Source organism: Hordeum vulgare, chromosome 4H (assembly GCF_904849725.1).
Source record: "Hordeum vulgare subsp. vulgare chromosome 4H, MorexV3_pseudomolecules_assembly, whole genome shotgun sequence".
Classification (NCBI taxonomy): Eukaryota; Viridiplantae; Streptophyta; class Magnoliopsida; order Poales; family Poaceae; genus Hordeum; species Hordeum vulgare.
Window position 1 is genome coordinate 485504858 of NC_058521.1, and position 14782 is coordinate 485519639.

At 44.7% G+C, this 14782-nt stretch overlaps 1 protein-coding gene across 1 annotated transcript; it reads right to left on the minus strand.

Annotated features, from left to right (window-relative positions):
• Window positions 1–620: 620 nt before the first annotated feature.
• On the minus strand, window positions 621–4355 carry LOC123449073 (peroxisomal nicotinamide adenine dinucleotide carrier). The gene is made up of 11 exons (XM_045126156.1): window positions 4025–4355; window positions 3843–3920; window positions 3662–3736; window positions 3408–3538; window positions 3186–3240; window positions 2971–3087; window positions 1903–1971; window positions 1718–1825; window positions 1371–1439; window positions 1241–1295; window positions 621–1083 (listed from the first exon to the last, which is right to left on the minus strand). The coding sequence occupies exons 1-11, from the start codon at window positions 4103–4105 to the stop codon at window positions 881–883; spliced, it is 1041 nt and encodes a 346-aa protein (XP_044982091.1). The 5' UTR covers window positions 4106–4355; the 3' UTR covers window positions 621–880.
• Window positions 4356–14782: the final 10427 nt, after the last annotated feature.

Consider the following 14782-nt stretch of genomic DNA (forward strand, 5'->3'; position numbering starts at 1 on the left):
CGTCTTATATAAGATCTTCGGTAATGTAATAAGGCGAACGCTGGGATGACTAGCAGTTTTAATTGATTTGTGAGATCACAAGAAATTGACATGTGGTTCTGAAGAAATTGCCATCCCCTCACAACTAAAGCTGCCTGCGAAATCATTCAAAATGCCACCTCCCACACAAGAAATTGACATGTGGTTCTGAAGAAATTGTCATCCCCTCACAACTAAAGCTGCCTGCGAAATCGTTCGAAATGCCACCTCCGAGGCTCCCAGCAAACGTTCGCTAGCTAAGAGGGTCCAAGATTTTTGATAGATTTCACAGACCAAGGTGAAAGAACACCAGAAGTCAGTTAATTCCCATCTGGAGTTCTTTCTCCTAGCAGGTGGAGTAATTAGTTACTCCCTCAATGTAAAAACGCTTTTATATTATGGGAGGGAGGAAGAAGTTTCCAAAATCAGCTCTGTTCCCTAAAATACCAGGCTCAATGCTCACTCACTGGTGTTATAGATACTTTCCAATATCGATAAGCTGAAGTAATTGCTGATTTTCAGATATACTACAAGACATCCTTTAATGAAACAAACACAAGCTAAAGAAAACCAAGAAATCTGAGCACACGAGACAGTTGCAATTCTCACTACCAACTTATTTTTTATCTTTCAACATTCCTGAATATATTTTACATTACACGAATGGCTCAAATATCCTATCCAAATGTATAATTTTTCCCAGTACCTACAAGAATCATAGTGGTCACCGTATAATCTCAAAGTGTACATCCCCATTATGTCTACCATCTGTAACTTGGTACCTCAGAGGCGAGCTCTTTTTGCCGACTCTGTTCGCAATTTATGATATAATCAGCAACTAACCCTTCTGCACAGACCTTGATCATCTTGAGGGCTTTGAAGGCAACTTCTTTACCAGGCTGGTGTCACCGGTTACCAAGAATCGAGCACCTTTCACCAGCTCCTCCTTGATCATAAAAAGGAGAGCAGAAGCAAAAACACTCTGTACAATTTTTGTGCCCATTCCTTTATAAAGCCCTGACAGGCCTTCATAATGCATCATTTTTGTGATTGCATCAAACGTGCCTGAAAGAAAGAAACCATGGAATGAAATACTCGATAGGGAAGTAAGTAACGGTAAGTAAGTAACAACAGGAAATAATAGCCGGAAGAGAAGTAAAGACTTGATAACAGAAATAGGAACTAACTGAAAATTGAAAAAAAGTGATGTCCGATCATCTACCTTTGTAGCGATGCCTCTTGTCATCGTCGATCATTTGCTTCGACTGAAGTCTTGCCTGCAGCATAAACATGGTTCAATTTGACATACATGCACAAATATGCAGCAGAAAAGTTGTGCACCAAACAATCACCTTCACAACTAGAAGAGGATATGTAACAAGAGTTGCACCCAGTTTTGCAACAGCTCCGAGAAGAAAAACCTGAGCATATGTTTTCATCAAGGAAGGTTAGCTGTTAGGAATTTCCATAACATAGTTAACTAACAAAGAGATGCTAGTATTAGAGGAGCCCATCAAAATGGCCAAAGTGCTTTCAACAAATCAAGTTATATTTTTATAGACTGGATATATATATAATGAATGAACAAACTTTCAGGTATCCATAAGTAATAGGTTCAGGACCTTCAGGCCCCAGCAAGTTAAGTTGGCATGATGCAACACACCTCCTAATAATCAGTAAAAGAAAAGCTATAGCTTACTTCAAGAGCAGTCAGTCCCTGAGCCCCCTTAAAATTAGAGGCACGTCTCTTCTTCAGCTTCTTAAGAAGAGTCTCGTACAGCATGAACTGAATTGCGGGATTGCTGACCTAGTAGCAGGTAAAACGTGGTGAACAACCCTTGTAAGACCATTGAGCAAAAGAAAATGCAAAAAACAGAGACTTACCATAATGAGAGCTGGAATAACCCCTTTCCAGAAGCCAAACACTCCAGCTTCCTTGTAAAGATCCTGAATCTGCAGCTAGACTAAGTCAATCAACCATACTCCAAAGTCTAAACTAGTTCATAATTGTAGCAGTTGAGAGTGGTTTTGAATTAAGATCATGTGTGAAATAACAGCCTTACATATATGAACAAAATACAATAACGAAAAGAAACATGAATTAGTTATGTGCCTTCATAAAGTAACATTATTGACCCCCCATTCTTCTAGTACATTATTTATCTTGGTCCTGTAATATTGACCGCAAGATGACTCCCAGGTCCTTCAATCCCATCGTCAGCAAATGCAAAATAGGTAGGTCTTTTCCCTAACTTCAGCCCAAGTAAGTTATATTTCTTACATTACAATCATAATTCAAAATTTATAATATTCAAAGAGTCAGCTCAGACCAAGTGCCTTTTATCGAAAATACAAACCAGATGCACTTTGTTGTACGATACTTGCAGCAACATAGCAATGATGTGAAGAATATATTATGCATCATTTTAGTGCTTACTGTTCAGCTAGTGAATCATGACACCCCATGGAACCAGGAACCTGATACCTGCACAATTTAAAGCACTACTTCTAACCAGCTGGGCGCCTTCAAATAAAGGGCAGAGTTCTTATAGTTTATGAGGATATATGTGTCTTGTTCCTAGACAGTATCCTTATAGGTTTCTAGCTGATGCCAAAGGTTGTGACTTAGCTAGAAATGACACACTAATCAATTATATAACAAAAGAAACGTGGATGTACATGGACCATCTATTACAAGGTAAACATTCATATCCACGTAAATCCTCAAACAGATATTCAAGATGCAAAATAAGTAGGAAGCTTCTATTGAGTCTATCTAAACATGAGCCCAGTCACCCTTATAATCCCACAAACTACTTAATAGTAACGTCACCTTTTCCCAACATGGGTAAGAACAAACGTTAATCAGACATGTAGTAATCAGCAAAATGTAAGTGCATCAATAGTGTTTTATCCTAGACTCCTAGAGGGGGAATGATCAGAGATACATACAACACTGATAGTTTTATGAGGGACGTTTTCCACTGGGGCAGGTTGTAGGGCCTTATCAAGAGCAGATGTCAAACCCTGATCCTGAGGGCCTTGCTGTTTGTTTGCCTTTCTGTGAGTCTGCAGACAATAATAAATTAGTGTTCAGAATATCAAATGATTTCCACTAAAGGCAGTTGACTGGGAAACACTGCTCCCAGAAACTTGCATTTCCTTACTTGCATTCGTGTGACAACAACCCAAATTGGGTTCGTTAGAAGTACATTGACGCATCTGCAAAAAGCAAACGCACAGATTTGGAATCGAAGTCAAAAGCACAAAAAGCTCCTCATCATAGCCGTAACCTTTTAGAACACACATGAGCTTACAGAAATTAAGCCCAGGAAAAGACAATGCGAATGCATGAGGTCAACCATAGATGCACAAGTAATAAGAATTACCCAGAAAGTGCAGCGACAGTGAGTGATTGGAACATCCCGACAGACCCGTCCCCAATTCCTCTAATGGACCGCCGAAGGGATGCTGCCTCCGCCCTGCTCCGGAATATTTGGTAGAAGAAGTAGTAGACACCCTAATAGCACATCAATTTGATGCAGCAGCGTGTAAATCATCTCAAAACCAAGGCCGGGCTTATTCAGAAGAAGTAAAACAAGGCAGGCAGGTAGTAGGTGAATCGAGCAACCAGCGAACGAACCTGAGACGCCGCGGTGCCGACGAGCGAGGGCGCCAGGCCGCCGTAGAGCCGCTCCCACCCCTCGTTTTGCACCACCTACTACAGCAGAAGAGGAGATCACGGAAGCATTAGAGTCGGATCAGGGCAGATTGCTCGCCAGCCCGGACGAACAGGAGAAGGGGGTCGGGGGGAGGAGGAGGACCAGGCACATCTGGCGGACGGCGCCGTCCTTGAACGCCGGTTTGGAGGGGTCCCGCTCCGTCTGCTGCCGCGCGTTCACCTGCCGCGGAAACCCTTCCCCGTTCAGCACGCGGAAGCAGCAACAAGAACAACGAGAGCGAGCGAGCGAGCGAGCAATCTGGGGCGCGGGGAGGCGGGACGTACAGTCTGGAGGGGGTAGGTGAGGAGCTGGGCGACGATCCCGCCACCGGCGCCGGCGAGGCCGTTGATCAGCGCGTCCGACATCTCCGCCCCGCCACCCCGGTGGATCGCCGCCGCGGCGTGGTGGTCTTCCCCGAAGAGACCCGAGACCCCCGCCGCCTCGGCCGCTGGTTGCTTGCCGGGCGTCGCTGGATCGTTGCCGTGGGAGAGACGGAGGAGGAGGAGGCGTGGTCTCCTCGGTTCGGTCCCGTGCTTTACTCTGCTCCCCCTTCAAGTTCAGACGTCCGCATACTGTAGCGTAGCGCTAGACGCTAGTAGTACTTCTGCTCGTCAGCTCGTGCCCCTCCGCCCACCTTTTTAAATCGGTTGTTGTTTAGCTATACACGTTTTCTGCCGATGGATGTACGGCAAGTGCCGATAGCTAAACCAAGTTTAATAATCGAATTAATTAGTGAGTTCTCCAACTGCTATCGGATCAACCGTCCCTCTTCATCAGCTCTGAAAAATAGCTGGGTTTCGTTTCGAAAGAACATACTGTACTACTGTAATCAGGTTTCGTTTCCGTTTGATTTGAGTTTGATTGATGGGGAGTGGCGAGAGGGGCTCGTATCTCACGCCTTGGCATGTTGCAACGAAAGCGCACACTCTACATTTCACAAAAGAAGACTGGACAGCGACCCAGATGTTCATTACCACGCCAACGGCACGGCACCGTCCACCCGTTTCTAAACGTGCGGGCGAATGAACCGATCAGTGATCGGTCATAACAAATAACACGAAAAAAACTAAGAGCAACTTTAACGGGGCGACTCAAAACGTCCGTCTGCGTTCGTTTGGATCGACCCGAACAAAAATAAAGCCCAACGTGTCGATGCAAATTCAAAACACGTCCGCACGGATTCATTTCCAGCCCAAAGCTACGTCTGAAATGCGTCGGCGCGGCGAAGCGGACACGACACACGTTTTTCTCATGCCCGCGTCCGTCCACATATGACGCCCTGTCAAAGCCGACGTCGTTTTTTATTAACGACGACCGTCCACCGCGGGCTCACGCATCAATAACCCATGGACGTCCTTTTTTAATCTGAGCATGCGGGGGTGGGGGGGGGCTCATCCTCTTCCAGAAGTCGCACATGTCCCATCTAGCCACCCCTGCTCCCCCGCGAGTGGCAAACCCTAGCCGCCATCATCATGGGGTTCTTCTTCGCGAAAGACAAGGGCAAGTCCTGTGTCGTCCCTGTCCGCACGCGTTCTCGAGTTGTCGACGTCTTCCCGTCCGCCTCACCAGCGGGTCACCGTACCAGTTTGTTGGAAATATGTCCTAGATGCAATAATAAAGTGATTATTATTATATTTTCTTATTCAAGATAATCATTTATTATCCATGCTAGAATTGTATTGATTGGAAACTCAAATATATATATGTGGATACATAGACAACACACTATTCCTAGGAATTTTTTTATTTCCCATATAACTTTCCCCAACACCAATTTATCAATTCTAGCGGGACTTTTCTCTACCCTTTCAGGAATTACTTGTTCATTTTACTAACACATAATTAATGTGTTACCTACGGTTGAGCAAAATTTAGTAACATGATTATGAACTTTTTTGTCCAGATTTTCAACACGCTCAAAAGTAGATATTTTATTCTCAGTAACTTCTAATCTTTGCATAACATGCTGCAAAGTCAAGGCCATTTCATTAATAGTGATAGGTGAAGACCCCACTAGATTTCCCATGGCATTGAAAGCATATATAGGGTGACTACTTAGAAAACTTTCCCGTAATATTATCAAGCACAAATCTATATCAAGTAGTAATACACATATAAAAATTACAAAGAAGAACGGTGTTGGATTGCTTACAAGTTGATCTATTTTAAGCATCGCAAATCATATACCATGCATCTTTTAAATTTTGTTCTCCCCTTTGTTTAAAATTAAGCACTTCATTTTCAGGAATACATGTGACAAGTGAAGAACTAGACACTGTGGCAACTCAAGCAAAACAAATATTTTTTATATTTTTGTTTTTTATAAAATAGGAAATAAAATCTAACAAAAAGTAAAATAAGTAATTGATAATTTGCGTGGAGAAACCTTTTGAGTGTTTGATGATATCTCCCTGGCAACGGTGCAAGAAATTCTTCTACTACTTGTGATGGTGTTGGGATTTTTTGGAGAGAAAGGGTGATGTAGTATGGTAGGGAAAATTATTTCCATTGGTTGAGAACCAAGGTTTATCGAACCAGTAGGAGAATCAAGCAAACATCGTAGCAACACATAAACACAAAAGAGCACATACTTGCACCTAACGCGTGCAAGAGGGTTGCCAATCCCCTTGTACTAGTTAGCAAAAAAATCTGATAGTTGTAGATTGAATAATTGCAAAGTAGAACAAAAATAAATAAATTGCAGCAAGGTATTTTTGATTTTTATAATATGATTAAAGTAGACCATGTGGCCATGGTTTTCATTAGGGCCTTTTCTCTTAACAACATGGCGTACGGTGGGTAAAAAAATTACTCTTGGGCAATTGATAGTAAAGCGCATAGTTATGATGTTATTCATGGCATGATCAATTATATAGGCATTATGTATGTGACAAGTAGACCGACTCCTTCATGCATCTACTACTATTACTCCACCAATCGACCGACTCCTGCCTGCATCTATGGTAATTAAGTTCATACCGAGTAATGCTTTAATCAAAATGACATAATGTGTACAAAGTAAGACAAGTAGTGTGTTTAGTGATGGGGAACGTTGCATGGGAAACAAAAAAAAATCCTACGCACACGAAGACCTATCACGGTGATGTTCATCTACGAGAGGGAGATAGGATCCACATACCCATGTAGATCGCTAAGCGGAAGCGTTAATAAACGTGGTTGATGTAGTGGTACGTCTTCACAATCCGTCCCACGAACCGTCCCACAAACCGTCTCGTGATCCGTCCCGATCAAGTACCAACGGACGGCACCTCCGCGTCCCGCACACGTACAACTCGATGACGATCTCCACCTTCTTGATCCAGCAAGAGAGACGGGGAAGTAGATAAGTTCTCCGGCAGCGCGACGGCGCGCCAGTGATGGTGATGATCTATTCCTGCAGGGCTCCGCCCGAGCGCCGTAGAAAACCGATCTAGAGGAAGAACTATGAAGTAGAGGTTTAGGGTTGCACATGGCAAAGTTGTGTCTTAAAAGCCCTAAACCTCTAGTATATATAGGAGGAGGGGGGAGGCAGCCTTGGCGCGCCAAGGAAGGCCTCCTTGGGTCGGCCTAAGTGGGGAAGGGAGGAGTCCTCCTCCAATCCCACTTGGATTAGGACTCCTTCCTTATTTCCCCACCTCTTTTGGATTTCCACTTTTTCATCATGGACTTTCCTTGGATGACTTTGTCAGCCCATTATACCTTATTGCGCATCCAATAAACCCACGTGGACCCTTTGGGGCATGGTGGGCCCACACAGTGGGCCCCCGGAACCCTTTCGTCACTCCCGGTACACTGTCGGCAATGCCCGAAAACCTTCCGGAATCCAAACACCAACTTCCTATATATCAATCTTCGTTTCCGCACCATTCCGGAACTCCTCGTGACATCCAGGATCTCATCCGGGACTCCGAACAAAACTTCGGTCACCAACACATATAACTCAACTATACCGAAACATCACCGAACCTTAAGTGTGCAGACCCTGCGGGTTCAAGAACTATGCAGACATGACCTGAGACACTGTGACAGCCCGAGCCCGACGTTCCAGAAGATTCCCCTTTTATTCCGTTTTCGTCATGTGTTTATTTTTATTTGTCGCATCATCATCGCATCATGCGCATCATCCGCATTGCATCGGCACTCCGTTGCCGTCATTTTTCAAAACTTGCTTCCGTTATTAGTTGTCGGTTCTCGTCGTTGCCCGTTCTAAGCCCGACCACACTCGCACGCGCCCGCGACATCGTTTGAATCCTGTTTTTAAAAGTGTGTGTAAAACTTTCTCTGATTGGGGTGAAACTTGTCGTGCTGTCTTATTTAATATAGGTAGGCCGCCTGTCAAATTTCGTCGCAATCGGAGTCTGTCTGGTACCCGAATGGTCGACCGTAGCGGCACCGTATTCGGTCTATCGTCGGACGTTTTATCGGTGTTTTAAAATTACGTTGCCGCGCCGCACCGTTTCCCTCTCTTCCCCAGCTAGCCTACTCTACACGGTCACTTAGCCGACACCGCGTTCGAGTTCGTTCGATTCTGATCGCGTGGGCGAAAACGGGGCCGGATTCGGATAACCCTAGCCCGTGTCTATAAATAGGCAGCCTCCCCTTCCTAATCTAGCCCTAGCCCCTCCTTGCCTCGATTTCCGTGCGAATCAGTGTGCAACCGCTACCCCCAACGCCCCTGTCTCCCTCCTCGCGCTAGGCCCTCCCGGCCCGGAACGGGGCCCCCCGAGCCCATTTGGGCTCGGACGAGTCCGCTGGTGGTTACAGCTCCGTGCAGCTCTCCTCCTCCCGAGCCATCCCCGCGGACTGTAGTGCGCCGCCGCCTCGCCTGCAGCCTCTAGCCGCCGAGCCCTCCTGCAGCCTTGCCCCGAGCCTCGGCACCCTCCGGCGGGAGCCCTTGCTCACCGGAAACCGCCCCCCAGTAGCCGCCAGTACCACCTCGTCCCGCCTCGCCGTGAACTCCCCAAGCCGCAGTCCCTGGACCCACGTCGTCGCCGGATGCGCTGCCCCGGCCGCCTCCCGTCGTGTCAGCGGCTGAGCCGCAGCCCCGCCGGCCAGATCTCATCGGTCCTGCCGCCCTGGATCCCCGCCGGATCCGCCTCCAACGTTGTCGTTCTCTGCCTCGTGCACAGGCACGACGGAGGCGAGGGAACCGCCTCGTTGACCGTCTCGCCAGTTGGGCCCCGAGTTGCCCAAGCCGAGTGGCCTCCCTCGCCAGCGCGGCAGCTCCTGCCGGCCCAGGCCAGCACCGCCTCCTCCCGCCGGCCTCCTTCCGCGCCAGCCCAGCTCCAGCACCCGACCGGGCCAGGCCCGACGTGAGGACCCCCCTCTGTCGCCCTATATTGAGCACTAGGCGCTAGATAGTTAACCTGCGCCACCCCACTATGTAGCCCAGTTCCACCTAGTTTCGGCCCGTGTCGGATTTTATTTTTTTCCGCAATTTATTCTTTTTCAGAAAAATAGGCTATATTTCAAACGTTCGTAGTTTTTAATCCGTATGTCGGATCGGAGCGAGTTCTATATGTATCTTGTGTAGATTTTCGTGTAGATTCGTAATTTGCAACTTGCATGCATGTTTGAAGTAGTTTGACCCGCCGAATGCCTAGTTTTGCATGTTGTCCCAATAGGGAGTTGTTTCGTATTTATTTTCGTGCGTGTCCGGGTTGCTCAAACCCCGTAGATAAAATGCTCATGTTTTAGGAACCCTTTTGCCATGTATTTTAGAGTAGTTGGTTGTATTTTTGCATGTAGGATTTCATTGCTAGTTTGTTATACCGCGTTTAGGACATATTCCTGCATATTTGTGTGGCAATATTTTTGTGTTGCAACCCCACATGTTATATATGTTTTTGGGGTATAAAAATCCATAGAATTTAACTGTGCATTTAGTTTTAGCTTTTGAGGAAGTTAGTTCGCGTGATATTTTGCCATGTTGCCCTTTTGTTTATTTTGTGGGATTTAATCCGTGCATGATAGGAAGGAGTTGTCAACTAGAGATTTGCCCTTGGATGTGTAGACTAGCCCCTGGTAATTTTGGTTGCAATAGAAATCCATGTTTAGGTGTGGTTTGCTTGCTCTCAACTTGCTAGAAAATAGTGCTGTTTTAGAGATGCTGAAATATTTCTAAGTCTTAAATCTGTTATATTTTGTTGCTGTCTTGTCATGAGTTTATCTGGTGATCTGTAGCTCTTTTGAGGTTGGTGCAATGGAGTTAGTTGTAGACTTTAGGATTCTCTAGCATGCTGTCAATTTTCATGCCATTTGGAGCCTTGTAGCTTATGGATTTGATGCTGTCAATGTGCCTTCAGATCGAAAACTGCACTTTGATAAACTGTGGTTTTCACTAAGTCTGAAACAGTGTGTGAGATGCCATTTTGTGACTTCTTTTCCTAGTGATCCATGCTTCCATGCTAGGTGTTATTAGTTGTATGTTGTAGTGCATCTTGCCCTCTGCTGTCTCATGCCTTGGTTGAGCATTTTGGTTTTGTGTAGCTCGTAGTTGTGGGGTGTAGAAAATGATATGTGGTTGTTTTTGGCAGATTGTAGTGATTTCTTGTTTAGCTCGTAGTTGTTGAACCGTTGCTCCGTTTTGATCGTGTCCTATATGAAACTTGCTTAGAATCTCGTGTAGTTTCATATTATCTTGCTGGCTGTATGATTTAAGATGCTTGTGACTGTCGTTGCACACATATTGCATTCATGCCATCATATCTTGCGGTGTTCATATCTTTTGAACCGTAGCTCTGTTGGAGATGTTCTCTATGTGTAACTTGATTGTAACGACACGTAGAATCACCTGAACTTATTTATTTTGCTGTTTAAGAAACATTTAAATGCGTTAGTTCAGATCTGGACAGAATTGTAAATTAACATGTGAGGTCGTTTCGGAGGTGTTATATGTCATTTCCGACCTCATTTAAAGTGCCTAGTTAGGTAGTTTAATTACGCCTCACCTCTTGCCATGTTTAACCACATTTAGTACTACAGTGTATCTAATCGGGATAGAACTAAATCACTCGTTTGTGGAGTTCCGTCAATATGCAACTCGTTGCATATTGAACTTCACTTAATGTGTAGTGTTTGATTGTTGTGAATTATCATGCCATGTCTTGTATATATTCTTCCGCTCATGCATCATACGTGTTGTGCATCGTGTAGTGAATATCGTGTGTTGATTCTTGTTTCCGGTTTCCTTCGTCTCGATAGAGTTCCGCAAACGTGTCGGATTGTGAGGACCCGTTCGACTACATCGGTTCGTCTGCTTCACGGAGTCATTCTTCTTCCAGCGGAATCTCATGCAAGATTACCATTTCCCCAGATACCATTACTATCTTTGTCATGCTAGTTTTACCATTTCTATCGTTATGTCTCGTTGCCTACCACCTGTTAAATATAAGCCTCCCAACATTGCCATGAAAACCTTCAACCTGTTCACAACCTAGCAAACCACTGATTGGCTATGTTACCGCTTGCTTAACCATGTGTTAGTGTTGCTAGTTGCAGGTGCAGTTGCTTCCATGTGATAACATGGGTTCCTTGTTATATCACCATATTAATGCTATTTCATTTAATGCACATATATACTTGGTAAAAGGTGGAAGGCTCGGCCTTTCTGGCCTAGTGTTTTGTTCCACCTTTGCCCCCTTAGTTTCGGCTACCGGTGTTATGTTCCATAATTGAGTGTTCCTAACATGATCGGGGTTGTTATGGGGACCCCCTTGATAATTCGTTTTAGATTAAAGCTGGTCTGGCAAGGCCCAACATTGGTACTACATTTGCCCAACATAATAATTTTGTTAATACTGAAAGCATATGGCGTCATGAACCCGAGGAGTAATTTTACATAATACAGGGAGGGCCAGTGTTGATGGTGCTGGTCCAAAACAGAGCAGCTTACTAACGCTACCCGGGGCAACTCGGCGTTTGGCGTGGTAACCATCGCTCATCCGTCGTGTCCTGAGAACGAGATACGCGGCTCCTATTGGGATCATCGACATGTCGGGCGGCCTTGCTGGATTAGTTTTACCTTTGACAAATGTCTTGTGCATCAGGATTCTGGTGATGCTTTGGGTAATCTCAGAGTTGAGGTTTTCCACTAAGGAGTCCGACGAGATCGCGAGGTTCGTGATCGAGGATTTCTATGCGGCTTGTGGTAGTTTGTGATGGACTAGTTGGAGCACCCCTGCAGGGTTAAATCTTTCAGAAAGCCATGCCCGTGGTTATGTGGCAACGTGGAAACTTTGTTTAACACTGGTTCTAGACAACTTGAAGTTAACTTAATTAAAACTTGCCAACTCGGTGCGTAACCGTGACTGTCTCTTTCGCGAGCTCCTTCTCCGATCGAGGACATGATGGGGTTATGTATGACGTAAGTAGGTGTTGAGGATCATTCATTTGATCATCAGTAGTCACGTCCGCTATGCGTAGATCTTCCCCCTCTTTATTCTTGTACTCGTAAGTTAGCCACCTTATACATTGCTTAGTCGCTTGCTGCAGCTTCACCACTTAACCATACCTTACCTATTAAGCTTTGCTAGTCTTGATACCTTTGGAAATGAGATTGCTGAGTCCCCTCTGGCTCACAGATTACTACAACACCAGTTGCAGGTACAGGTAAAGGTTACTTGACGCGAGCGTGTTGATTGTTCATTTGGAGTTGCTTCTTCTTCTTCGTCATCGATCTAGGATGGGTTCCAGGCCGGCAGCCTGGGATAGCAAGGATGGACATCGTTCTCTTTTCTCGCTTGTTTTCGTCCGTAGTCGGACCCTGCTCTTCTTCATGATGTTTATGTATTGTACTGCTGTGACTCTGATGTAGCTTGTGGCGAGTGTAAGCCAATTCCATATATCTCATCTTTTGAGTACATGTACTTGTAACGATATCCATTCTTGCGAAACGACGAGATGCCTTCTATCCCCGACGAGGCCCTCGCGCCAAATTAAGGATAGGATTGCATCTTGGGCGTTACAGACACTCTTTGGTCAATAACCAATAGCGGGACCTAGATGTCCATATTGGTTTCCACATATTCTATGAAGATCTCTACCGATTGAACCTCTATGTCAAGGATTCATATAATCCCGTATACTATTCCCTTTGTCCTTCGGTATGTTACTTGCCTGAGATTCGATCGTCGGTATCTCTATACCTAGTTCAATCTCGTTGCCGGCAAGTCTCTTTACTCGTTCCTTGATACGAGATCCCGTAACTAACACCTTAGCCACATTGCTTGCAAGGCTTGTTGTGATGTTGTATTACCGAGTGGGCCCCGAGATACCTCTCCATCACACGGAGTGACAAATCCCAGTCTTGATCCATGCCAACCCAACAGACACCTTCGGAGATACCTGTAAGGCACCTTTATAGTCACCCAGTTACGTTGCGACGTTTGATACACACCAAGGTATTCCTCCGGTGTCTGGGAGTTGCATGATCTCATGGTCATAGGAACAGATACATTGACATGCAGAAAAGATTAACAATAAACTGACACGATCATATGCTATGTTTATAGTTTGGGTCTTGTCCATCACATCATTCTCCTAATGATGTGATCCCGTTATCAAGTGACAACACTTGCCTATGGCCAGGAAACCTTGACCATCTTTGATCAACGAACTAGTCAACTAGAGGCTCACTAGGGACAGTGTGTTGTCTATGTATCCACACATGTATTTGAGTTTCCAATCAATACAATTCTAGCATGGATAATAAACGATTATTATGAACAAGGAAATATAATAATAACTAATTTATTATTGCCTCTAGGGCATACTTCCAACAGTCTCCCACTTGCACTAGAGTCAATAATCTAGTTCACATCACAATGTGATTGTAATGAATCTAACACCCATACAGTTCTGGGGTTCGATCATGTCTTGCTTGTGAGAGATGTTTTAGTCAACGGTTCTGAACCTTTTAGATCCGTGTGTGCTGTTACAAATCTTTATGTCATCCTATAGATGGTGCTACTACGTACTATTTGGAAATATTCCAAATGATTGCTCTACTATACGAATCCGGTTTACTACTGAGAGTTATTTGGATTAGTGTCAAAGCTTGCATCGACGTAACCCTTTACGACGAACTCTTTAATCACCTCCATAATCGAGAAAAATTCCTTAGTCCATTAGTTACTAAGGATAACTTTGACCGTTGTTCAGTGATTCAATTCTGGATCACTCTTCGTACCCCTTGACAGACTCATGGCAAGGCACACATCAGGTGCGGTACACAGCATGGCATACTTTAGAGTCTACCGCTAAGGCATAGGGGACGACCTTCGTCCTTTCTCTTTCTTCTGCCGTGGTCGGGCTTTGAGTCTTACTCAAATTTAGACCTTACAACACAACCAAGAACTCCTTCTTTGCTGATCTATTTTGAACTCCTTCAAAAACCTGTCAAGGCATGCATTTCATTGAAAGTTCTATTAAGCATTTTAATCTATCTCTATAGATCTTGATGCTCAATGTTCAAGCAGCTCTATCCAGGTTTTCCTTTGAAAAACTCCTTTCAAACGACCCTTTATGCTTTACAGAAATCCTACATTACTTCCGATCAACAATATGCCAACCACATATACTTATCAGAAATTCTATAGTGCCCCCACTCACTTCTTTGGAAATACAAATTTCTCATAAACCTTGTATAAACCCAAAAGCTTTGATCATCTCATCAAAGCGTATAGTCCAACTCCGAGATGCTTGCACCAGTCCATAGAAGGATCGCTGGAGCTTGCATACTTGTTAGCATCCTTAGGATCGACAAAACCTTCTAGTTGTATCACATACAACCTTTCCTCAAGGAAACCGTCGAGGAAACAATGTTTTGACATCCTATGTGCAATATTTCATAAATAATACAGCAACTGCTAACATAATTCCAACAGACTTTTAGCATCGTTACGAGTGAGAAAGTCTCATCATAGTCAACTCTTTGAACTTGTCGGAAACATCTTTGCGACAAAGCAAGCTTTTCTTAATGGTGACTTTTCACCCTCATCGCTTGTCTTCCTTTTAAAGATCCATCTATACTTAACAGTCTT

Bases quoted from the DNA above. Each gene is read 5' to 3' on its own strand.
- LOC123449073 (XM_045126156.1), bottom strand. From the start codon at position 4,105: ATGTCGGACGCGCTGATCAACGGCCTCGCCGGCGCCGGTGGCGGGATC. The intron at 1,826-1,902 runs GTAAGTCTCTGT...ACCTGCTACTAG, and splicing joins TTATTCCAGCTCTCATTATG to GTCAGCAATCCCGCAATTCA. The intron at 1,440-1,717 runs GTAAGCTATAGC...ACATATGCTCAG, and splicing joins AGGGACTGACTGCTCTTGAA to GTTTTTCTTCTCGGAGCTGT.